Genomic DNA, 26980 nt, shown 5'->3' on the forward strand with positions numbered 1-26980 from the left:
AAGGCCAGAAGATCCTGGCTAGCATTTTTGAAGCATGTAGCAATGCTAGTGGAAATGGCTTGTAATCCCTTTGAAATCTGAGCACGTGTGGTGTTATCCAATGTTGGCTTAATTCCTTTTTTACCACGTGCACAATGTTGTCAGCATGATTCCTAACTGAAGGCCCAGGGAGAGATTTACTCAGAAGTTTGAAGCATCGTTACAGCCAGGGATCCTCCCAGTTCAACTCATCCAGGCTTACGTCTCTGGGTAAAACACTCATTTCTGACAGCCAAAAGCCAATGACATTCGAGGCGTGTTACCTTGGAGAACAGTCCGAAACAAGCCAACCTGCTAATGATGCAGTAGGCCTCAGGGGGGCGAGCGCCGTTGCCGTGGGGCTAGACGAGAACAATGGAGAAACAGAGAGAGAGAGAGACAGATAATGGGCATGGCATTCACCACACTATAAATAATCTCAAGTGAAAACCCAAAGTGAAACATACCAGTAGCCTCCTACAGTATCCGTTCCTTCTGCTGCCGTCGATCTCAGTCAAGACAAATGAGAATGTCTCACTAGAGGGAGCGAGTGAGAGAGAGAGAAAGTAAGTCTATTGGTAGCTTTAAGACATCAACATTGGAATGACTCAACAATACACCCATCTTCCCACATTGATGATGATCCTTCATATTAGATGCAGTGTTACCTGTGGTACTCTGTTAGGGGGGCCCAGTTGATGCCCTCAGGGAAACAGAAGAGTGTGATGGCCTTCAGGGTCTTTTCCTCCTCCTCTCTTTGGAATCTCACCATCCCATCCCTCTGAGAAAGAGAGTGCGAGAGAGCAAGAGCAAGAGAGAGATTAACAGAGGGAGAGAGAGGGCAACAGAGAAATGGAGGGATGTAACTTATTCAATTCCTCTCTCCTTGCCTCAAAACACAAGAAGGTCCTAGGGGAGAGACCTTAGACTTTCTCCTCCAATACAGTTGAGGAGGCGAGGAGATGGGAAGCGAGGAATCGCGTAAAGACAAATTTAAATAGAGCCCAAAGAAGACATGTCATGTGACGTTGAAACGTCAGTATATCTAATGGAATAAAGCCTGGAATTTAAAAAAAATCTTCATAATCTTCCGTGCTGAAGGCCTACCTGAATTCTTCTCTCCTACCTCCCTCTGACCATTCAATGACTTCTGGCATTCAATGACTTCCCTTGCACTTTTAATTTCTTATCCATATTTTTCTTCTTTATCCCTTTTGTGAGACATGCAGAGTTTCTACTAACTAGCGGACTCACTTTGGGGAACTGGTAGGTGATCTGTGGCTCGTAGGCCCCCTCTTTGGATTTCTTGAGGCTGACCACAACCAAGTACTCAAAGAAGTACTGCCCACTCATGTAGCGCTGCTCCTTGGCGGGGGTGTCCACCGGAGCTGGCTCCAAAGACTCCTGAAAGGGTGGCTCCTTCATTACCCCTGTCGGGACAACAGAGTGTTAAGGCAGAGGCTTACTAATAACATATAGTAAAACCAAAGGCTTATGGTCTGGATAGCTCAGCTGATTAGACCATGGTGTCAGCAGCGATAAGGCAGCAGGTTCTATCCCCATACCGGACACATTACATCTTACTGATCATTTGATTTGAGTACTTTTCAATACATCTCTGTTGATAGAAATATTTGAAAATACAATATCCACTTGAGGGTGAAAACAAATCCTTTTGAATATCTCTCCCGTTCTCTCTCTTCCACTGTGCTTCCTAGGCAACAGCAGATATACAGTATCAGTTACAATAGAAGAGGTATTGCTGCTCATTGCCTGAGGGAGAATCCCAGGAATGTGGCCAATAAGAATGCTATCTGGTTTGTTTCTTACTTTTCCAACACGGAATATTGACTGGAACTCAACTCATGTGCTGGTGCTGACAACCTCAAATCAAGAAACACAATGGCTGAGATTTGCAAAACTCAATTCAGGTCGACTGACAAATACCTGTGCTGCCGTTGCACCATACAATGTGCACCATACAATGTGATTCCAGACATAAGGATTTGTGTGAATATAACAACAGCTATGATAGGCGTATGTTTTTCCAACAACGTATACAATTATATTAAAAATGTACATTACATTTATTACCACTATGAATTGAAAGTACTTATCATTACTAGCCAGAAGACACGTATTATTCTGAGATACTTATAATATATGCATGTTATTTATGCAGTATTAATGAGAACAACCACATACCAGCAAAGTGAAAACAGGCGCAACAGACACCATGCCAAAATAAAAAAAATGGAATGTTTTGCGAGGTTTCTAAGTATATGAGCACCAGCCTGTTTTAAAAGATTCTTATCAAGAGGTTTCTGAGATGTGAAATGATGACACATTTGGTTCTTAATCTGCTTATTAATGTCTAGAAACTAAGGACATGCCCATCCCCCACCAACCTCTGCCACATGGTGTGTTTACAGTTGGGTAAACTCTGCAGTTTGACAGAGGACCTGCTGAACAGCAAACAACACCAAAGATAAATATTGGCTAATCTTTTCTCTCCTCGGGGTTTTGTGAAAATGTTACGGGTCTCTTGCTTTTTTTTTTTTTTTTCCATTGCTCCTTAGAAATAATAGTAGAGCCGGGCTGCCCAGACAAGTTCTTTATGCTGCACTGCCGCACACACTCAGTCTGTCTCTCGCACGGACACACACACACAAAAGAACCGTTCTGTGACTCAGCCTACTGTGACAGGTTTCACCTCCAACTGCTTTTACCATGGCAACAGTCCCTGTGTAAGGCATGACTAACCCATTACACTCCACATTATTGTACAGTACCAGACAAAAGTTTGGACACCTACTCATTCAAGGGTTTTTCTTTATTTGTACTATTTTCTACATTGTAGAATAATAGTGAAGACATCCAAACTATGAAATACACATATGGAATAATGTAGTAACCAAAAAAGTATTAAACAAATCACAAATATATTTGACATTTTTCCAAAGTAGCCACCCTTTGCCTTGATGACAGCTTTGCGCATTCTTGGCATTCTCTCAATCAGCTTCATGAGGAATGCTTTTCCAACAGTCTTAAAGAAGGAGTTGAAGGAGTTCCCACATATGCTGAGCACTTGTTGGCTGCTTTTCCTTCACTCTGCAGTCCAGTGATAAAGCTAAGCTAAACAAATGCATTACTGGGACTGCAATAACTTACAGGTAATTGGCACAACTGGAAAACCAAATCAATCATAACTAGGGTTGTGGTGGTTATGAAATTGTCAGCCGGTGATTGTCAAGCAAGTAACTGCCAGTCTCGTGGTAATTGACCGTTAATTAACAAACACATTTAGCATCTCTTGGCTTCCACGCATAGTCTACTCGCCACTGATGCACACCTTAAAAAGGTTCAAATTCATTGAATATACTGTAGCCTTCATCATCACAATGAACCCATTATTTTACACAGGTCTAAAAAAACACGATGTGAAGAAAATGTAGTCTATTTCAGAAGACCAGAATAGCATACTCTGAGTTGTCCTTATGTTAGGCCCTAATATGGTTATACCATTTGGCTGTGGGCTACATTAGTTCATTTAGCAGACAAGATTTGCTTAAAATTCTGTGGCGTTATTTTTTATTATTTTAGAGTATAAAGAAGACAAATGAACATAGCTGAATAAAATCGAAAGGATATTTCCAAGGTAGTGCATGTGGCTACTCTGTGTTGAGCGGTTAACAAAGAAACCGGTTCTCCTATATGCTTAATTTAGAGTTATTTATGCAACTTTATTTGATATTTAATACATTAATACAGTCTGCATGATGAGATTGAACAAATTTGCATGAAAGGCATGAGCTCTGACTTGTTTCTTGTGCAGGCTGCACACACTTCATCAGTCTCTCATTCACAATTTGACAAGCACTTGATAATATTCTCACCAGCCCTCGAATTTCCCAGCGGCATCCCCCTTGTGTGGCCGTAATGCCCCCAAAAGAATCCATGCCTTTTGCAGCCAAAGTGGCCGTTGTACCCTTGGGCTGAATATAATAATTATAATTCCCTTCTCCTGGCTGCCATGCACCGAAGAACCTCTCACTCACATGGCTCTCTCAGATATCTCAATTCTTATTAGCCAATGCCTGTCACGTGACCAGGTCCTTCTCACAGGCATCTCAGCTATGAAGTAGGCTACAAGTGAAGACAAAGACATCGGGGACGCAACTGCGTGCATCCTCTTATCAAATTCTGAGGTGCATATTGAAGATGTTAGATGGACTGTCCACATTTAGCCTACTTTTTGTCAGCCAACAAGATGAGTAGGCCTAATGAACAGCAAAAGCACTAGTCTGTGTCAATCTACTACCCCCCCATAGTTAAAAAGTTTACCTATTCTATTGGACAACTTGTCCTTCTGTGCAATAAATATATATTCCAAACAGACTCTGGGACAGTTGTGGGATGCGATAGATCCCAAATGAGCAATGAGGCTGATGTACTAGATCGGAATGTTTAGCTTAAAAATGTTGATCAACTATTAGCCCATTTCTTCACATTATAAGTGCAGCAATGCGCACACGGCTGTAGGCTATAAGCGCAAATGTTCCCAAATGGAATCAATTAGAGGGAATACACTGTTCTCAAAAGTGACCGCAAATGCGATTATGCATTTAATGCTTTATTATAAAAAGGTGCCTCTTTTTTATCGTCCCCAAACTTGAAACTCACGTGCTGCCTATGTATGCCAGTTAGGCTCTACACTGGTTGTAAAGTGGATTAAAGTTATTTGGACACTTTAGTTGTGAATGATGCCCAGCGTGTTTGTATCATTAAGTGACAATACATAATTCACAAGTGATAGGCTAATATTGTCACCCATCAGACTACTCTTAAATTGACTGTCTTTACATGTACTAAATAATATGTGTGAAATTAGTTTGGATTAAGAATGGACCATTATCATGCAACTGTCTAGGAACAGGGGCATTGGAAAAAAAATCTATGCACTTAAATAGCGAATGGAGGACACTTTTCCCCGTGGTTTATTTTCATGCCAGCCAGGTAGGCTATACTCCTGTTGTAAAGCGAAGCAATGTGCTTATTATTAGGAAAGTTGATAAATAAAGTAGGCCTTGCCTATAGAAAGCTGATGGGATCCTCCTTTTTAATTGAGGTTTTCTCACGCAACTCTCATGAAGTGTTTGATTTGATTTTCCAAAACATTTGCATTGATGTCAGAGTGATCAGAGGGACAATAGAGTGCTGAGTACAAGGCAATTAAGCAAGTTTGGTGGGCTACTAATGACCATCAGCAGCATCAGAGCTTGGAAAATCCTAGTTGCAGTAACTAAACGGTCAAAAGGAATTTGACTACGGTCAAACGGAATTTGACTGCGGTCAACAACATTGACTTGCACCAGCCTATCCATTCTCATTCAGTGTCACACTAGTCAAAGATCTAATTTACTTTGGAGTTAGGCAAACCTGTTGGTCCTGTCTAAACAAATGACACCTAGCTAGACAGAGTGTAAGGTGAGGCCATTACCTCTGTTTAGCCTACATTCATCCAATCATTTATGATCTACTGTACACAAATGCCTATGCCCTAGGTGGGTAGGGGTTATTCTGGACAGGGCCTTGGTCTTGGTAAATTAGGAAGTATTGTGTGTGAAATAGGAAGTACTTCATAGAAAATAAGAAGTCTTTCTAAGTAACAAAGCGTTTCTGTGGAGCATTAAATAGTGATGTTAATGGTTAACCATGAATCGGTTAGCCACTGAAAATACATTTGACCAGTCATGCTTATCAGTCTATAGGTTCATTTGCATCATTTTGTGGAATTCAATTGGAGCGTGTGTATTAGTCATTAGTCCTCATGGATTTTATTTATCACACTCGCATAGCATACAGAGCCTAGTTTGAGGAGCGGAATATGCTATACCACCTGTCAGACAGCATGAGAGCAGTTCCTCAAAAAGCTGGTACTGGAGTGAAACGTGCTTTTGTAAACCTAGACATTGCACAACAAATAACCTAAATGCAATCGTGTGTTAAACTGTTTTGATGGCCATGATTAAAAAGTGCGACTATTTTTATTTCTCAATCTCAACTCGTAATTAAGCAGGCGATCAGCGCCGTCACCCACCACTTTGCAATGTGAGTTTGAGGCAGTATAATTGTCTGAAACCTGAACCTTTTACCTTCCATCAAATAATGAAGCATGTCTTACCTTGCTTCAAAGTAGCCTAGCCAAAATCCAACCATAGAAACGTGGTGGCAATTATTTTCAATGAACGTTCTCATGCCATTAAGCAGCATTTCTCGATTGTTATATTGGTTTTCAAATCAACTTTTTTGTTGTCTAGAAGCCAAAGGCACAGTCCTAGTCATATTAGCAACCCTTCCTAGTTGTAGAAAGAGGGGGGATCTTAAAGCAACATTTCAGAGATTTTTCTTCTCTGTCACATAGGAATCCGCTCGTATTAGGTGCGCTGTTTAGAACAGTGTTTTCCCGCGAATTGCATTTTGGCAAATGTTTGAAAATGACATTTTATTAGCTGCTTCGTTACAGGAGTTTTATTTTCAATAATAAGATCGATAAATGTGGCACGTCCAATTGTCTTAGCTTCCCCAAAAGTAAATTGAATTTGCCAAAATTATATAATTAAGCTACTCCTGTCTATACAGAAATAAATTAAATCATTAAAATTATTACACCAGAGAACATGATTTAGGCATAGAGGCTCATTACCTTATTTTAACAAATAGCTGTGGTTTGTTTTAAATCACAAACCCATAGACTTCAGTTGGGAAGTGCGCAATATTGGAAGCAGAACATTTCAGAGCTGATTGTTGCGTTGCGGCAGGCAGTGAAACGCATCTAAAATAGTGCTAGGCCTATCAAAATAACAATCGCTAGAAAAACACATACGAGAAAAGACAAAAACATCTCCAATATGTATTTTGTTATCAAAATTCTCAACTCCCAAAGTGAACAATATCGGCCTATAGCCTATGTTATTGGCACTATCGGACAGCATTGTGCATACTCACTGTATTTATCATTCGGTGAGTCAATGCCACTGGAAAGTTATTTTAGGACAATATAATTTGGACGTCATATTGAACAATGTGTACCTCACCTTTTCGTGGGCCGAGATTAGATGGTTGCATTCAAGACAAGGTCGTTTTTATTGATGTCAGTTTGTCATTGTCAGCAGAGTAGGCTACCTTGTGATGTAAAGTGTTGTAGAATTGTATGTAATGTGTTTTTAAAAAGACAGATCTTCCTAAAATATGTTCCTCTAGCTGGGGCTGTGCAAAGGGAAAAAAACGCATTGTCTATTTATCACCTTAGGAATATTAGTTGTTTTACATAAGTCTGCAAATGTGATGATGCATCCAATGCTTATTGGCTAAAGGTGATGTTTTCAGTGAAAAGATCAATTTAAAATGTTGTTCTATGGGCTTGCTATTGTTGCACGTTTCCATTAAGCTCCTAATGAAAAATGTAAATTCCTTGTATAGTATTTTCTGTTGGGCAGGTCATTTGACTGTTTAGATTTTGTTGAGGCTATTTGTTGACCATTTAATAAGGGTCGGTTAGTCGGCAGCAAAATGTAACACATTTTCTTCATCCCTAGCCTTATACTCACGGTCTTTGTCGTGTTTGCCCCGGAATGAGGACCACATGGTGCTTAGCCTCTTGATGGCACCTCTCTCACCCTCACTGGGTTGGACGGTGCCTAGAAGGGACCACAGGACCAACAGATCATTAGTACCTCCTACACACGGATCATGTTCATTAGGCACCAAATGGAACGATATGGACTGTGCTCCTCTGACCTAATAGCTTAATCATCAGCTAACTAATCTAGGCTCAAATAGCAAAACTCCACATGGACAATAGGGTCTGAGCCCAGTGATTTGGCATTAACATTGCATCCAAAAATTTGCTAAACTAAATTCATCCTGAACACTAACTCTCCAAACTTTGATCACTACAATGCTAACGCACTAACATAATGCCCTGGACCAGAGCTAGGGCACAGACTGGTATGTCGAGTTCAGGCTGCGCACCCACATACCATATGAAATGCAAAGATACCATCTGAGACACACAAACATCCCCTTTGAGAGTCGCAGACCAGGTGGTATAAACCCACATAACCTGCAGCTAGATGCTTCTCTCCACGGGTTCCCCCAGAGTTATCATTATGTCATTTCTAAAGTGTATATTTTCCCCTGACGTCACACTTTTGAACACACTGTTAGAGCTATAGGTAAAGTCACAATTGAAAAGGTGTACCGCGCCCAATGGGGCTACTCACTGAGGTCAAATGACAGGGCGTCTTTCTCTTTCCCATTGGCGGCGCTTTGAGGTTGCTCACCTGGACAGGAGAAAAGACACGCAGGTCAAAACACAACTCGCGCAGGTAGTTCTGTGAATGCAGTGAAACTGGGTTGTCATAATGTTTCCACAACATCAGATGTTCTACGTTATTTCAATACGGATCATAGATACTGATCCAACACCACTACCTTAGGAAGTAATAGATGTGGCTTACTGCCAAAATTACCATATGGTTTGCCATTTCATGTGTCTAGTCACACAATAGGCATTAACTAGTGTCTATGTGTGTGTAACAGCTAAACCAGCAATGGACACTAGTGCCACAGCCAACCAACTGACTGAACAAGTGCCACATTTCACTTCCATGCTTGCTCATCATTATGGGTTGCAGATCAGCACTGTGGAAACACAAGGTCAAATACATGCACACCTCAGCTATATAATAAGTAGCTTTCAGTTATGCAGTTGCTCTCGTCAGCGACTTGGGCTGTTCCACAGTAGTGGTGCTTGGGTAAAATCACTGGGGAAGCCAAGCCAGGAAAGAAAAGCCATACAGTGCCTTTGCACTTTACAGCCTTATTCTAAAATGGATTTAAAAAATTTAAATCCTCAGCAATCTACACAATTTTTGCAATTTTACTACAAATAAAACAGAAATACCGTATTTACATAAGTATTAGGACCCTTTGCCATGAGACTCAAAATTGAGCTCAGGTGCATCCCGTTTCCATTGATCATCATTGAGATGTTTCTACAACTTGATTGGAGTCCACCTGTGGTATATTCAATTGATTGGACATGATTTGGAAAGGCACACACCTGTCTATATAACGTCCGACAGTTGACAGTGCATGTCAGAGCTTCAATGCCATACAACACTCCTTCCGTGGCCTCCAACTGTTCTTAAAACGCTAGTAAAACCAAATGCATGCTTTTCCACCGTTCGCTGCCCGCACCCGCCTAACATCACCACCCTGGACGGTTCCGACCTAGAATATGTGGACAACTATAAATACCTAGGTGTCTGGCTAGACTGTAAACTCTCCTTCCAGACTCATATTAAACATCTCAAATCAAAAATCCAATCTAGAATCGGCTTTCTATTTCACAACAAAGCCTCCTTCACTCACGCCGCCAAACTAACCCTAGTAAAACTGACTATCCTACCGATCCTCGACTCCGGCGATGTCATCTACAAAATAGCTTCCAATAGTCTACTAAGCAAACTGGATGCAGTCTATCACAGTGCCATCCGTTTTGTTACCAAATCATCTTATACCACCCACCACTGCAACCTGTATGCTCTCGTCGGCTGGCCCTGGGTTGAAGGTTCACCTTCCAACATGACAACAACCCTAAGCACACAGCCAACACAACACAGGAGTGGCTTCGGGACAAGGTTCTGAATGTCCATGAGTGGCTTAGCCAGAGCCTGGACTTGAACCCGATCGAACATCTCTGGAGAGACCTGAAAAACGCTCCCCATCCAACCTGACAAAGCATGAGAAGATCTTCAGAGAAGAATGGGTCAAACTCCCCAAACACAAGTGTGACTATCTTGTCGTGTCATACCGACGAAGACTCGAGGCTGTAATTGCTGCCCAAGGTGCTTCAACAAAGTACTGAGTAAGGGGTCTGAATTATTATGTAAAATGTGATATTTCTGTTTTATATAAATTAGCAACATTTTCTAAAAACCTGTTTTTGCTTTGTCATTATGGGGTATTGTGTGTAGATTTATGAGGATTTAAAAAAAATACATTTTAGAATAAGGCTGTAACCTAACAAAATGTGGAAAAAGTCAAGGGGTCTGAATACTTTCCAAAGGCACTGTATTACAACCTATGTGTTGTGATAATTACGTTGTGTTCTCTATAACCTGTTCATATGACTTGAGACTGATGTCTCAGCCTTGGGCCTATATAATAGGACACAGTGGAAGAATAAATTCAACCACATCTTTGTTTCATCACAAAACCGGAGAGCAACATCTGTCCGGTGAAGTCCATAAAACATATTGCATGTAACAAACAGTCAAGCAAGTTAATTTGGTCAAGTAAAACATTTTTCGGACTATTGATTTAGAACCAAATGTCAAAGAAAATAGCCGCTGCTTCCACTATTCCAGCACCATTTCATCCTCTAATCTTAGTCTAATACAGTGACAACTAAAAGATACCAAAAACAATTTAGTCCATTTAGTGTAAGCTAAATATGATGTGGCTATCCATGGTACTGTGTGTGTGTGTGTAAGTAGAAAAAAACATGTTGACTCACACCATTTGTAGAGAAACGCCAATGTCAGCCTCCTCTTTCATGTTGCCTAAACGGTCTATGACTCTGTTATATATGCTTTAAATGTTTGTTGTCCTAGGCTACCTGGCTAAATTGCTTGCTCGCTAGCATAACTTCCTTTCATGGGCAACAATGGGCCAGGCCAGCTAGTTAACATATGCCTAACGTTACTACATCTAGCTACATGTTGAACTTCCATCCTCTCAGGCCATTTAAATAAACTTCCAGTAAAACACCAACATTTCGGCATCACTGTGTCTTCTTCAGGGTGGTTGAATCAGAATCGCCATTATAATTATTGGCCAGTTTTAACGGTTTTCAGTATGTGAAGGAGAGTCGGACCAAAATGCAGCGTGTCTATTGCGATCCATGTTTAATAAACAAATGTAAACACAAATCAATACAAAAACAAATAACGTAACGAAAACCGAAACAGCCTATACTTGTGTAAACTAACACTGAGACAGGAACAACGACACATAGGACAATCACCCACAAAACACCCAAAGAATATGGCTGCCTAAATATGGTTCCCAATCAGAGACAACGATAAACACCTGCCTCTGATTGAGAACCACTTCAGACAGCCATAGACTTCACTAGAACACCCCACTAAGCTACAATCCCAACACACCACATACAAAAACCCATGCCACACCCTGGCCTGACCAAATAAATGAAAAATAAACACAAAATACTTCGACCAGGGCGTGACACCAGTACGGAGAAGTAAAAACACAAGTCCAAATCCCTATCTCCATCCATGCCAAATTTAGGAAAGGGGCGATTTTAGCTAGCTAGCCACAGGAGGACCATGACACAAGATGTAACGTTTGGCTTCAAATGTAAATTACGTTTGGCTTCAAATGTGATTGGTGTGAAGCCAATTCCAAACTGCCTCCCCGTGACACTTTTTTTGGTGCGCAAGGACCATTCACAGCTGAGCTCACTCAGTTGAGCTATTATTTTAGATTTTTTTTTTAATCAAGGGAGGCCAAATGCTCGCTGGCTTCCTTTGAATTCAATGCTACGGGCGACAGCAATGTCATACACTTTTTGACCAGACAGCATAGATGGGCTACACAAAGACAGAGGGGTGGTGTTTTGTTTGCTTGGATGCTTTCTCCGGTGAGATACATTCAGCCTATTGAATGACATTTATGAAACACAAATGAAAGATAAGTTATTTTGCATGTTTTTTTTCCTTGGTCATTTTTGGGGGGAAGCCTGGCTTCCCTTGGTACATGCCACTGCTTTTCCAACCACCAAATGAATACCTTAACTATCTTCCCTAGTTCCTGAGCTGCCAAAAGAAAGATGTAAACAAACGCTGTCTTTTAGAGACTCGTGCTCTAATTCCTAAACCTACCACAGCTCTTACGTTTATCCATACTGATCTAAGTTCAACAGTCTCAGTATGATCACAAATGTTTGAACACGCAGAAAGAGATGAAACATTACCTAATCATTACCACATACCTACTCAACAGATTTTTACCAGAACACCGACCGTTTCTCGCCAATTTACGCCTCTTCTCACAGTAATTCAAATGGCTCTCTTGCTAGCTGCACTGCAGACACATTTACTAGGCACATCATTTGGACCTGACACAGTATGATAAGCTCTGTATGGGTCTAAATAAATTGCTGGGAAACATGACAGTTGGGAAATTACTTTTTACCTATATTTACTTTTTTCTGTCCAGCAATTGGATGTGGTCCAACCACCTTTTTCTACATATTTATTTACCACCAATTTCAAAGTTAAATACAGGGAACACACTGGACCTCCAAGGAGGTTTTTCGTTCAGACCTAAACACTGAACAAATACTGACTTTAGTTTTTTTTTTTTTACTAAAATTGCACACCTAACTCAATTAGTCAACTAATCACCAAGCCCTTCAGTATTTGAATCAGATGGGCTAGTTCAGGAATTCATAAAATAAGTGGAACTGTCTGGGTTACTCGAAAAGAGGCTTGGGAAGAACTGCATTAGAATAATATATGAACAGCAAGGCTTACATACTGCGTAGGTGTAATAGTCATTCTCCATCACAGGGCGTGCTGCCTGCCTCTCAGGCTATATAACATGTTACAACAACATCTCTGGCAGCCAGCAAGCCTCAACTACACCCAAAGAGGGATCGGTAACTTTATTCTGGCATGACTCTCACTCCCTCGCAAACTCACTCTCTGCTTCCCTAAACCTTTACCTGAATGTAATCTTTTAAAGTATTATTGCACTTGAGATATGACCAAAATAGTTCGCTAAAGTCCATGCTTCATGGTTTTGGGCCTGCGGCTTCAAAAATGTACACCACAACAGTCTCACTCGTCTCTAATTCATTTTTGTGTCAACAGCCACATTCCAGTCCCTAATATGTGCAGTCAGCTGTTAAAGGTCCCCGTAATGCCATACTAGTCGACCAACTGCAATTTATTTGAAAGGTGCAATGGCCTTCAAAGGGGAGGGATCATCTGTAGCATGGGCAGTGGTGGAAAAATTACCCAATTGTCCCCCAGTAACATACTACTTGAGTAAAAGTCTAAAAGTACTTGGTTTTAAATATACTTAAGTATCAAAAGTAAATGGAATTGCTAAAATATAGTTAAGTATCAAAAGAAAAAGTATATATCCTTTCACATTCCTTATAATAAGCATATCAGATGGCACCATTTTCTTGTTTTTTAAATTTATGGATAGCCAGGGGCACACTCCAACATAATTTACAAACAAAGCATTTGTGTTTAGTGAGTCAGTCAGATCAGGCAGTATGGATGAGCAGGGATGTCTCTTGATAAGTGTGTGAATTGGACCATTTTCCTGTCCTGCTAAGCATTCGAAATGTAACAAGTGTATGGAGTAAAAAGTACCTTATTTTCTTTGGGAATTTAGTGAAGTAAAAGTTGTCACAAATATAAATAGCAAACAACAGATACCCCTGAAAATCTACTTAATTAGTACTTTCAAGTATTTTTACTTAAAATTAAGTACTTTACACCACTGAGCATGGGTTACTAAATCAAGGCAAAAAACTAGCAGACAGGGCTACAAATAGAACAATATAGTTAAGACATATCACAAGTGAGGTGGAAACATATGGAATGTACGTTTCAACAAGGAAGTGATTTACAATGTTAGAAAGAAGAACCCCCCCCCCCCCCCCCCCCCCATCAAATATAGTGCTGTTAGATACATATAGTTAGGTCTACTCAACCTAAATGTATTTCTTCACTCCAGTCTGAACAGTTTTAGGCTGAACCTAAATGTGGACAGCCAGAGCCTGGTGTGGTATATGGCTGGGGAAACATGCCTTAAATCAGGGGTGGAATATGTCGCTGGACTCCTAATTATTTTGAAATGATGAATGGTAAATCGAGATGATTGGAATACTGATCTTTTTTTTTTTATTAAACTGGACGTTTCCATCAGCATGCTAGTAGCTACAGGAAGTGTTGTTGAATCCAATGGGTTGCTTTAACATTAGCTAGCCAAATGACAAAAAAAAGCAGTTTAATAAAAAAAATTGCAGTACTTCAATCTTCTCCATATTTAATTTCGGATAATGGTATAATTAGAGGAGTACAGGACCCTGACACGTCGATGGATAGAGGTACATTTCCCAAGGCCTTCTCATGCCAGATCTTGCAGTGTCCTGATCATGTGGGAAGGTGCAATAATGGTGCTTTCAATCCATTTGGGAACTCGGCTCGGGTAAATACGATGTCAACTCATGACGTCAGTGATGTGCAGGTTGGAAAGTCGGAGCTCTAGAAGGATGCCCGAGATCCCGACTTGAAATTCATAGTTGGATGACCGTTCAAAGCGATTTTCCCAGTCAGAACTCGTTTTTCCCAAGTTCCCAGTTGTCTTGAACGCACTGAAGTCGAAGATTTCCGAGGTCCCAGTTGTTTTGAACGCGACATTATAGGCTACTCAGCCCAGCTTCATGCGTAGTGGCCACACCATGTTAAGTCAACAGAAAAGCTGTTCAGGTTATTTGCCTCTCTTAACAAGAGGATCGTCATTGAAAAGCATTTTCCCACGGCAAATAAACTTTTTGGCCGAAAATGACTACAATGTTGCGTTAGCTTATCACTTGTTGGCACCGGCGGAGTCGGACCGCGAGTTGTGACTTTATTGAAACAGCTTTAACAGTAAACAATTTACATTTTTAAGACTATACATTAGGTTGATGTAATGATAGTCTACTCACTCCATCTCTGCTTCGTATGTTTTAGTCCATGTGCTTTTCGAATCCTCCTCTGCACCTCATCTCCACTCATGGCTCTCACAGGCTTAACACTCAATGTTATCTTATTTCTCTGGATCGTTTCCTCAGACTATTTGTTTTATCGACCTCATTCCGTTTGTAGCGTAAGGAGAGTACACAACGCATGCTGTTCACGGGTTGGCTTCGCTGGAAGTCGAGTTACACTGTAACTGTGCGCATGCGCGCGCCTATGTTTTAGCAATTGTCACCCTTTTCCCTTCACGTGGATGTGCTTCATCGGATACAATTACGCGCTTCCAATGTGTATAACTATTCATTTGATAGTAACTGTAGAATTACAGGTCGTTGCATCTCGTCAGTCAAGAAGACAATAGTAAAAATATAGCTGCGAGCAGCAATGAACGGGGTTCACAGGATGACAGAAAGGACACAAGATCAGTTGGATAACAAAGCAAGCACTCTATTATGTAAGAACTATCTTACATTATGTGCAATCAGTGATGGCATTATTAGGTACAGTGTGGCCATATTTGAATGCTGCAACAATCTTTTCTCAAAACCATTAAAGATGATGTAATGAGTCTAAATACAAATTCGAAGTGAATCTGACTTATGGTTCAAGAGGAGAAGATGATTGCAGATGAAGAATGAGTTATTTATAGTTTCCTTGTTTTTTGACACAATACCAAATGTATCTTAAGGACATTCATGATAGCGATGAAAAGTTTCAAGTTGATAGGCCCCTCTGGAGTGGATTTACAGTGGTTTAAATGGACACATAAAATCAGACTTTCTGATTTGTGAATAACTCAGCCAACACTTAGATTTTCTCAAACTAAGTTAAAGACTTTTTATGGATCAAATCCCGTTAGCGGGATCAATTTGACAACATCCGGTGAAATGGCAGAGCACCAAGTTCAAATTAAATTATTAGAAATATTTAACTTTCATAAAATCACAAGTGCAATACACCCAAATGAAGCTTAACTTCTTGTTAATCCAACCACCGTGTCATATTTCAAAAAGGCTTTACGGCGAAAGCAAACCATGCGATTATCTGGACAGCGACTCATCATACAAATGCATGACAAACATTTTTCAACCAGCCAGGCGTGACACAAAACTCAGAAATAACAATATAATTCTTGCCTTACCTTTGAAGGTCTTCTTCTGTTGGCACTCCAATATGTCCCAGAAACATCACAAATTGCCCTTTTGTTCGATTAATTCCTTCGTTATATCCCCAAAATGTCAATTTATTTGGCGCGTTCGATTCAGAAAAACACCAGTTCCAACTTGCCCAACATGACTACAAATTATCTAATAAGTTACCTGTAAACTTTGTCCAAACATTTCAAAGAACTTTCCTAATCCAACTTTAAGTATTTTAAAACGTAAATAATTGATCAAATTTAAGACTGTAATATACTGCGTTCAATAAGGGATCAAATTAATGTGGAGCGAGTTCCAGGTCGCGCGCATCAAACAAAACAGTCCACTAGGCTTGACACCCAGAAAAGAAAAGGCTTCTTCTTCATTTCTCAAAGGAAAAACATCAACCAATTTCTAAAGACTTTAGACATCTAGTGGAAGCCATAGGAACTGCAAACAGATGCCTCATAAATCTATTATCCCATAGAAACTAATTGAAAACACAGTCATCTCTACAACAAAAAATTCCCAGATGATTTGTCCTCGGGGTTTCGCCTGCCAAATAAGTTATGTTGTACTCACAGACATGATCTTAACAGTTTTAGAAACTTTAGAGTGTTTTCTATCGAAATCTACTAATCGATATATGCATATCCTAGCTTCTGGGCCTGAGAAACAGGAAGTTTACTTTGGGCATGCTTTTCATCCGGACCTGAAAATACTGCCCCCTATCCCAAAGAAGTTAAGACATGTGCCATGCTGTAATTTGGTCCTATGGTTCATGAGAAGAAGATTTTTAAAGTTTATTTTTTCTTCATATTAGTATATGTGCTAATATAAATCTACTGATATGGTGTGGCCATCTTTGAATGCAGTAACACTATTTTCTCAAACTCTTTAGGGACTATTGTGATGATACAACATTTGGAGTGAATCTGACTTCTAGTCCATGAGAATAATATTTTTTATGATTTTTTAAGCATTAGCATTACATAATCCAAAAAGTTAATTGTTAATAGGTTCCTTATTTTATAAGACATCAATGCCAAACCTAACATGGTTCATCATGGTAATAGGCCATTATGCAGTGAAATTACAAAGGACTTACATGGACACGTAATATCTGATTTCCTGATTTATAAATAACTCAGCCATCTATTAACCAATCTACTTGGAGATATTTGGACATATGGTTCATGAGAAGACATTTTTCACAAAAAAAAAAAGTTAAATACAGACGAAAATCTATCCTGACAGACCTTATTAAGTCCCATTAAGGCAAATTTGGCCAGCATGAGGAAAGATACCTACAAACATAGTTTGAGTCTCTAGGTCAAACGGGACGCGGATATGAGGGTTTAAGTGAGACTGCTTATAACAGCGCCACCTATAGGACGATCAGTGACATTATTTTTGATCCAAGTTACGCATGACCTCTAGTTTTTGTGTGCCAATTTAGAACAAAAGTTACCAATCTATGCTTGAGTTTATATTTGTATTTATTATGGATCCCCCATTAGCTGCTGCCAAAGCAGAAGCTGCTCTTCCTGGGGTCCAGAAAAATGAAGGCAGTTTATACAATTTTAAAACATTACAATACATTCACAGATTTCACAACACACTGTGTGCCCTCAGGCCCCTACTCCACCACTACCACATATCTACATTTCTAAATCCATGTGTATGTATAGTGCGTATGTTATTGTGTGTGTGTGTATGTGTGTGTGTGTGTGTGTGTGTGTGTGTGTGTGTGTGTGTGTGTGTGTGTGTGTGTGTGTGTGTGTGTGTGTGTGCGTGTGCGCGCACGCGCGCGTGTGTATGCATGTGTCTGTGCCAATGTTTGTGTTGCTTCACAGTCCTCGCTGTTCCATAAGGTGTTTTTTTTATCTGTTTTTTAAATCTAATTTTACTGCTTGCATCAGTTACTTGATGTGGAATAGAGTTCCATGTAGTCATGGCTCTATGTAGTACTGTGTGTCTCCCATAGTCTGTTCTGGACTTGGGGACTGTGAAGAGACCTCTTGTGGCATGTCTTGTGGGGTATGCATGGGTGTCCGAGCTATGTGCCAGTAGTTCAGACAGACAGCTTGGTGCATTCAACATGTCAATACCTCTCAGAAATAAAAGTAGTGATGAAGTCAATCTCTCCTCCACTTTCAGCCAGGAGATTGACATGCATTTTATTAATATTAGCTCTCTGTGTACATCCAAGGGCCAGCCGTGCTGCCCTGTTCTGAGCCAATTGCAATTTTCCTAAGACATTTTTTGTTGCACCTGACCACACGACTGAACAGTAGTCAAGGTGTGACAAAACTAGGGCCTGTAGGACCTGCCTTGATCATAGTGTTGTTAAGAAGGCAGAGCATCGCTTTATTATAGACAGACTTCTCCCCATCTTAGCTACTACTGCATCAATATGTTTTGACCATGACAGTTTACAATCTAGTGTTATTCCAAGCAGTGTTGTCATCTCAACCTGCTTAATTTCCACATTATTTATTACAAGATTTAGTTGAGTTTGCTTGTAAATGCTTGTAGTTTAAGAAATATTTAGGGCTAACTTATTCCCTGCCATCCACTCTGAAACTAACTGCAGCTCTTTGTTGAGTGTTGCAGTCATTTCAGTCGCTGTAGTAGCTGACGTGTATAGTGTTGAGTCATTCGCATACATAGAATCTCTGGCTTTACTCAAAGTGAGTGGCATGTCGTTAGTAAAAATTGGAAAAAGCAAGGGGCCTAAACAGCTAACCTGGGGAATTCCCGATTCTAACTGGATTATATTTGTCATGGTTCCATTACAGAACACCCTCTGTGTTCTGTTAGACAAGTAACTCTTTATCCACATTATAGCAGGGGGTGTAAAGTCATAACACATACGTTTTTCCAGCAGTAGACTATGATCAATAATGTCAAAATGTGCACTGAAGTCTAAAAAGACAGCCCCCACAATCATTTTATCATCAATTTCTCTCAGCCAATCATCAGTCATGTGGGTAAGTGCTGTGCTTGTTGAGTGTCTTTCCCTATAAGCATGCTGAAATTCTGTTGTCAATTTGTTTACTGTAAAATACCATTGGTCAAACACAATTTTTTCCAGAAGTTTACTAAGGGTTGGTAACAGGCTTTCTGGTCAGCTATTTGAGCCAGTAAAGGGGGCTTTACTATTCTTGGGTAGCGGAATGAGTTAGTTGACATTGTAAAAAAAAGAACAATTCTAAGAATAAAAATAGGTTTCATGTGAAGCCCTAATAAAATGGGTACATGCGGAGCCTCATGTTGGGATGTTATCTAATATTTCGCCGCGTTTCTCTTTCCAGGTGTTGCTGAAAGATGCCAAATCTTACAACGCCTGGATAGGTATTTTACCTATCTGCTAACCACATGTTGGTCACGTTCCCCTGCTTAGATGTGGAATGCATCAACCAATGGTTGCGTGCCACATCATTGACTGTGCCGTTGGGCACCAGATTGCTATAACATGTGTGGTTAGCTGTTACTTAAAATACTTATCCAGACGTTATAAGATATGGTATGTGTCAGCAAAGTTTGAGCAGGGGAGCACGACCCATATGTTATAGCAATCTGGTGCTCGATGGCACAGTCGATGACGTGGCATTGGTTAATGCATGCAACGTCTGAGTAGGGGAACGTGACCCTCAGTATGTTAGCTGTTTGTCTTGCACATGCCTTTTTATGAAGGGATTCACTATTTTGAAAATTATAACATAAATTTTATGGAAAACAGATTATGGTTCGATTTGAGCAGGGCGCGCCTCCCTCACCGGTTTGGCCCCAGTCACGTGATGGGCCATAACCCAGTGCAACCCGGGCCAATTGAATCAAATCCCCTCTATGCATTTACAGGTGTGCTTCTCCTACTCAGGTAAACAATGATTAATCATCAAGCACATGACCTTAGGTGCAAATTACTCACAATTCAAGAAATTACACTGTTGTTTTATTTTAAAGAAAGGTAGACAAAACATATTTCATCCCTATTCTTTAAGTTTTCTTCCTCAAATAGCCTAATATTACTGGTTCACAGCCATATATAAAGTGACACTTCTTGTTTTCAGTAGTTATGTAGGCATAATAGTGCACATAAAAACAGTGAATTATGACTGAATTGCAAGTGAGAGGAAGTTGAAGAACACACCAACATGAGGTCTCCAAACTCATTCCTAGATGTTATCAACTTATATTTTGAACTTTTATTTTGGTAGTAGCTTGTTTTTTGGTAGTAGTCTACATGATCAAATGCCACCAATAGTTCCATAATGATGGTTCTCACCATGAATTGCCCTCTCTCCATTTCCTCTTTTTAACGCAAGATCCTACATGCACAAGCTATCCTATACACATGTCCTATACACTTATTCTATACAGATTAGTGATGTGACATTATTCAACACATACAGTGAAGCATCATCCTGGACTTCCTGACGGGCCGCCCCCAGGTGGTGAGGGTAGGCAACAACACATCCGCCACGCTGACCCTCAACACGGGGGTCCCTCAGGGGTGCGTGCTTAGTCGCCTCCTATACTCCCTGTTCACCCACGACTGCGTGGCCACGCACAACTCCAACACCATCGTTAAGCTTGCTGACGACACGATAGTGTTTAGCCTGATCACCAACGATGATGAGACAGCCTATAGGGAGGAGGTCAGTGACCTGGCAGTGTGGTGCCAGCACAACAACCTCTCCATCAACGTTGGCAAGACAAAGGAGCTGATCGTGGACTACAGGAAATGGAAGGCCGAGCACGCCCCATCCACATCGACAGGGCTGTAGTGGAGTGGGTCGAGAGCTTCGTTCCTCGGTGTCCACATCACTAAGGAATGATCATGGTCCACACACACCAACACAGTCGTGGACAAGGCACAACACTGCCTCTTCCCCATCAGGAGGCTGCAAAGATTTGGCATGGGCTTTCAGATCCTCAAAACATTCTACAGCTGCACCATTGAGAGCATCTTGACTGGCTACATCACCGCTTCGTATGGCAACTGCTTAGCATCCGACCGCAAAGCGCTACAGAGCGTACAGCCCAGTACATCACTAGGGCCGTGCTCCCTGCAATCCATAACCTCTTCACCAGGCAGTGTCAGACGAAGGCCTTAAAAATGGTCAAAGACTCCAGCCACCCAAGTCATAGACTGTTCCCTCAGCTACTGCACAGCAAGCGGTACCGATGCAGTCTGGAACCAACAGGACCCTGACCAGCTTCTACCCCCAAGCCATAAGACTGCTAAATAGTTTGTCCGGGTAGCTATTGGTGAACTATGTAACTATTTGCATTGACCCTTTAAACTCTTTTGACTCATCACATACTCTGCTGTTACCGTTTGTTATCTGACCGGTTGCCTATCACTTTATCCCTAACTATATGTCCATATCTACATCAATTACCTCGTACCCCTACAGATCAACTCGGTACTGGTACCCTGTGTACATAGCCAAGTTATTGTTACTCATGGTGTATTTATTCCTTGTGTTATTATGTTTTTCTATTATTATTTTTTTCTCTCTCTCTGCATTGTTGGGAAGGGCCAGTAAGTAAGCATTTCACTGTTAGTCTATACCTGTTGTTTATGAAGCATGTGACAGATAACATTGCTTTGATTTGATCATAGCATCCATGATGTTGAGAATAGTTAGGTGAATAGTAAGGTATGTTTACTCTTTAGCCGGTCAGCCATCGGTCTCAGCTGGACCAGATGGGTGGGTCCTCCTGAGGCGCCCGTCACAGGAGCATCAACCTCCTCCCTCTCCTCTAGAACCCTCTCTAGAAGAAGAAGAACCACAACAATAGCAATTCATCCTTTACTTGCATGTTCGGTATAACACTGTTCATGTTCAGAGAGAGAAGGAGAAAGAGAGAGCAATGGTAGATGTTTAGGTGACGGGCCACTCACCGTTTTTTGAGGCCTCGCGCACCGAGGAGTAGAACTGCTGCCCTCTCCGTCTAAATCCAGTCTCTTGGCCATCTGTTAGCTGTTTACCTTGGATTGACATTAAGCATCAAGAAGTTCTACTTCAACCCCTTTTGGAATTGCACCAAACTTCTATGATGTACATGTATATGAAGGAATGTTTAATCACAGTTTCGAAAAATGAACAGTAATGATGAATGTTCATGCAAGTACTGTATGTATCAACTTAGCTAAAATAATATAATAATAAATTAATAAATATGATTTAATAAATGATAACACTGACACACCGTCAAGACAGTTAAAAATGATTTTTTTTGTCAAGGCAAGTGCCATCTGCCTGTTTTGAACACCTGGGCCAGTGAATAGAAGGATGACATGGATGCTCACGTTTGGGATAGAAAGAGGAAAAGCTCCAGCTTCTTCTCTGAGGACTCTCTCCTTCCATCCTAGCTCTCTTTGTCTGGAAGAGAGGGGGAGAAATAGTTTAGATTTTTTTTTTTAAGGAATACAATTAATTGAAAGGAATGACTCAAATGTCAACATCCAAACTTCAACTACTTAAGATTGTTTTGCGTTTATCATTTTTTGGTTGTTGATTTTAGTCCGAGATACCGTCCCTGAATGTCATAGCAGCATCACACCTGAACCTCAAGCACCTGATTCCCTGTCTCGTGAAGGTCATCCCTGTGTCACCACTATCCAGTATTCATGCTCTCCCATCTGTCTGCCTGTCAGTTTACGTACTGTACCAGAGAGTGCACATCATGGATCTGGATGGGAATGCATCTAGCTAGACTATTTATAGCTGACCAAAATGACAGGACACGGAATGCCCCATGGGAAATCTCCCTGATGATACATCCCCACAGTGTTGGGAGGGGACGCTAACGTTATGGCCTGGTTGTAGTCTCTAGACAGACGGGTTGCCTCCCCCGATGTTCCGGCTTACATGTCTGTTTTTGTTCCGGGGTCAGTTGGGACAGAGAGGACGAGACGGAAATGGGCTGTGCGTCACCGGTGACGTCACTGCCGTATCCGCTTGTTGCCCTAGCTAAACATGAGCACCGCATTTTAAACCCGTTTCAACCAAACTCGTGATTTGTTGAGAGTTGTCTGAAGAGGACCCTCCCTGCAAAATGTTTTCTCCTTTTGAAATGAGAATCTGACATCGTCCCAAGACCTTGTGCCATTGTCTAGCTTACGTTGGTCCAAGGTCTAGCGTGGTTGTGGAAACATTGTAGGAATGTTGTGTGCTGTAGCTTAAGAATGACAGTTTGGGTTCCACTACCACTTTTTTCATTGAACAGGGTGTAGTATGCCCTGTGATGGTAATGGAATATTTAGTGGCCCAGTAGGCCTATAAAACATCATAAACAAGTGGACAGAGTCTTCAGTGTCTTTTCCTAATCTTTGTCATAATGTGATAATTTGAAGATTCTGAATTGTGGGCTAAATCAGAGGCTAATAGAGTGTGAATGCCAACACACAAACCCTTCACTTTAATGATAGATCCAGGTCTCTTTTTACTGACACCTAAGTCAAAACAATAACTTTACTGAACAAAAATATAAACCCAAAAATGGCAAATTTTTTACTCAGTTACACTTTATATAAGGAAGTCAGTCAATTGAAATATTTTAATTAGTCCCTAATCTATGGATTTCACATGACTGGGAGGGCATATGCCCACCTCCTGGGGAGCTAGGCCCGGCCAATCAGAATGAGTTTTTCCCCACAAACTGGCTTTATTACAGACATAAATACTCCTCAGTTTCATCGGCTGTCTGGATGGTTGGTCTCAGAGGACCCCGTAGGTGAAGAAGCCAGACGTGGAGTTTCTGGGCTGATAGAGAAATTTAATTAAATTTTCTGGCAACAGCTCTGGTAGACATTCCTGCGGTCAGCATGCCAATTGAACGCTCCCTCACAACTTGAGACATCTGTGACATTGTGTTGTGCGACAAAACTGCATATTTTAGAGTGATCTTTATTGTCCCCAGCACAAGGTGCACATGTGTAATGATCGTGCTGTTTAATCAGCTTCTTGATATGTCACACCTGTCAAGTGGATGGATTAGCTTGACAAAGGAGAAAGGCTCACTAACAGGGATGTAAACAAATTTTTGCACACAATTTGAGAGAAATAAGCTTTTTGTGCATATTTCAGTTCATAAAACATGGGACCAAAACTTTACATGTTGCGTTTCCATTTTTGATCAGTATGGGATCTGCATCCGTCCTCTTCTGAGTTATAGAGGGAATTGCTCCTAACCGTCCATTCTAGATTTGGGTCATGTCCTCTTGGGATCCTCTGTCCAGTGAAATGTGACTTGGTGTACAACTAGGACCACCCCTCATCGCAAGTGCAAACACTGAGGGGGTATTTTAAGCCTCTGGGAACTCGGGGGCTGGGCATTGTGTGTCTGAACTGTCAATGACTGGATTGGCCTGTACACATTCGCCCAACCTGGGGCTCTCTGTCCACTGTTCACTTTGAATCTAACCAGTAGCCTACTGTAGGTACTGTACCTATTCCCAGACTCAACATTTGGGACGATTCCAGATTGTGTGAAATGAACTTTGGTCAGATTCTGTGTCCTGTTCGCATACACACTACCCTCCTAAAAGCCAGAGTTCACCAACTGACAAGCCCCTACTAGTCCCAGTGTCGATGTCATTCATTATCCCAATAACAGGTTTCTACGTATCATGAACACCTGCTTTTTCACCCACTGAAGTGTATTAGGGCAAATAAAATATCTGACTTGGTGTTAACTCTCTCTCTCTCTTTTACCTCATCTCCTAAGTAATTGTAGTTGCTGGTAATCTGACTGAATATTAGGTTCGAAAGCTTATCTAAAACCTGACATATTGTGCTTGCCGTATGCTGCAGCTCGTGGTTGTGTAATGTCAGAACACTAGGAAAGAAGACACACATCTAACACAATATTGTTCTGTCATGTATTATTTTATTATTACCTACCTTTTTATTGTATTATTTGATCATATGTGTTCATAAATAGCTTACATGCAACAAGCTAACTCAGTTGAGCTAACAATTAATCAAGTCTATATACTGGGCTTTTACAGTGGCTGCAATGTAGTACAGTATTGCTCTTTGCTGTATATAGTGAGTTGTTCCCTGCGCCGAAGACGTGGAAGTTGATTAATGCAGCCCTCCGCACCTCTCTGATTCAGAGGGATTGGGTTAAATGCGGAAGACACATTTCAGTTGAATGCATTCAGTTGTACAACTGACTAGGTATCCCCCTTTCCCTTTCCCATCAGCATTGCAGAGTGTAACCCAAACCTATGGAGGGCACTGAAACACAAGCACAGCCTTGTGTTTCAGTCACAACCACCTGTGGCACAAATAGTCCTTTTTATACTCAAATAGGACTGTACTCAAATAGGACTGTATTTATGGCAAGTCTGATGTCTTGATTTCGTTATAACAAGAGGAAGTCACCAAACACAGTTGTTGTGCTGTTACCACTAACCACAGGAAGTAAAAGTAAAATGGTGTTAGTTTGATAGCACCAGCATCCTGTCAAGTAGATCACATATTTCTACACCCTTCCAATCATGTGATGTTTATTGACGGGAAATATTTTAAATGTGCCTCTTACACAACTATTGAGATGATTCTAAAGAAATCTGCTAGGGCAAAAATGAACAAGGTTTGATAAAAACAGAATAGACAATACACTTTCTCTTGATCCAATAACCCCCAGCAAACTGTGCAATGGTTTATACACTTAGTGATTATTTTCAGGTTTTTGTCCTCTTTCTCTATCAGGTATTTATCTTACTTTTACAATTTATTTACCAATATCCATTTGGCTTTACTTTGCCTGATGCAACATTATTTCTGTGCCTCTGATCATAGGCCTAGGTCAGAATCCCACAGGTAATGCTGCGTAGTGCAACCTTGAACTCAACACATGCAGAACACATGTTAGTCAGACCAACTAACATACCGGTACTCACCAACGTGCAATCTCTTGCCCAATCAGAATCAACCTGTAGGTATATCCACTGATCGTGTCCTCAAATTGTGTTTGATAGAACAATCCACTGCTTGGTTCGTTTTGCAGTTCACCTCTACCCAGGCAGACACCACTGCTAGAGGAAATGGCAGCGGATCATTCGGTCAAGTTGAAGTCCCCATAACTTTCTCTCACTCTCTCAATTCTGTCGTTCCTTGCCTCTTTACTTTCAACCTATATTTTTTATTTCCTTTATTTTTATTTCACTTTGAAGTCTTTTGTTCGTACTCTCCTTGTCTCTGTATGTTTAACAGTTCCAAAGGTTGCTGGTGCCCTACACTATGAGGAAGTGTGCATGTTGACAGTGTGTACAATGCACGCCTCAGTTAGTAGAAGTCGACTTTAACCCAGGCCCAGGGGAATTTCCTCTTTCAATAGGAGTTCTGACTATTGCATATGCATCTGTATGCATAATACATAGACAGGTGTGTATCATGTATCACCAATCTCTCAATTTCACCCCTTATCCTCCTTTCGCAGGATATTGTTGTCAACCAAGTAATGCTGCTAAAAGTTGCTATCCCTTTCTCTAACCTAATCATTTCTGACACACCTTTGCCTATCCATTTGACACACAGCACTCTACTTTATGGGAAGTTATGTCGGCCAGCAAAATAGGGTTACTTTATTTTTGCAAAATGGGCTACAACATGAATGTGAAATGGATTACAACATGAATGCAGAATGTTCTTCATTAACATATAGGTCAATGGTAACCTACAGGAAGTAGCTGTAGACAAACTAAACTGCACCGCATACTGGTTCTCTTCTATATGAGAGTGTGTTACGATTTGTTATCTCAGTCATCTGCATATTGTTGTTGTCTTCCTTCTACTGTATATGACAAGACCAATGTCCACCAACTCCCAAGAAGCCGTTTCCTGGCACCAATCTAACCCAAAGGGTTGGTGGGGAGGAGGCGAGCGGCTCTACAATATTGATCTGTGACCAGGTGCAAACTAGCCCGAAGTACTCCAAGCAAAG

General features: G+C 40.9%; 1 protein-coding gene across 4 annotated transcripts in view; it reads right to left on the minus strand.

Moving 5' to 3' along the window:
* Window positions 1-26331, minus strand: part of LOC110532196 (DENN domain-containing protein 2D) — a 34384-nt gene extending 8053 nt beyond the window's left edge. Inside the window, exons 1-10 of one of the 4 annotated variants that reach the window (XM_021615884.2) lie at window positions 25938-26331; window positions 22335-22407; window positions 21927-22013; window positions 21692-21796; window positions 8304-8363; window positions 7629-7718; window positions 1273-1448; window positions 687-799; window positions 486-555; window positions 303-380 (exon numbers count right to left, since the gene is read on the minus strand). In XM_021615884.2, the coding sequence (XP_021471559.1) occupies window positions 303-380; window positions 486-555; window positions 687-799; window positions 1273-1448; window positions 7629-7718; window positions 8304-8363; window positions 21692-21796; window positions 21927-22013; window positions 22335-22392 (837 nt within the window). In that variant the 5' untranslated portion in view covers window positions 22393-22407; window positions 25938-26331. Of the gene's footprint in view, window positions 1-302; window positions 381-485; window positions 556-686; window positions 800-1272; window positions 1449-7628; window positions 7719-8303; window positions 8364-14839; window positions 15070-21691; window positions 21797-21926; window positions 22014-22334; window positions 22408-25927 lie in introns of those variants that run through there. The other 3 variants (XM_021615885.2, XM_021615886.2, XM_036988135.1) reach the window with 3 other exon arrangements.
* Between the last annotated feature and the right edge of the window lie 649 nt (window positions 26332-26980).

The sequence above is a fragment of the Oncorhynchus mykiss genome, chromosome 9 (genome assembly GCF_013265735.2).
Source record: "Oncorhynchus mykiss isolate Arlee chromosome 9, USDA_OmykA_1.1, whole genome shotgun sequence".
In the NCBI taxonomy this organism is placed as follows: domain Eukaryota; kingdom Metazoa; phylum Chordata; class Actinopteri; order Salmoniformes; family Salmonidae; genus Oncorhynchus; species Oncorhynchus mykiss.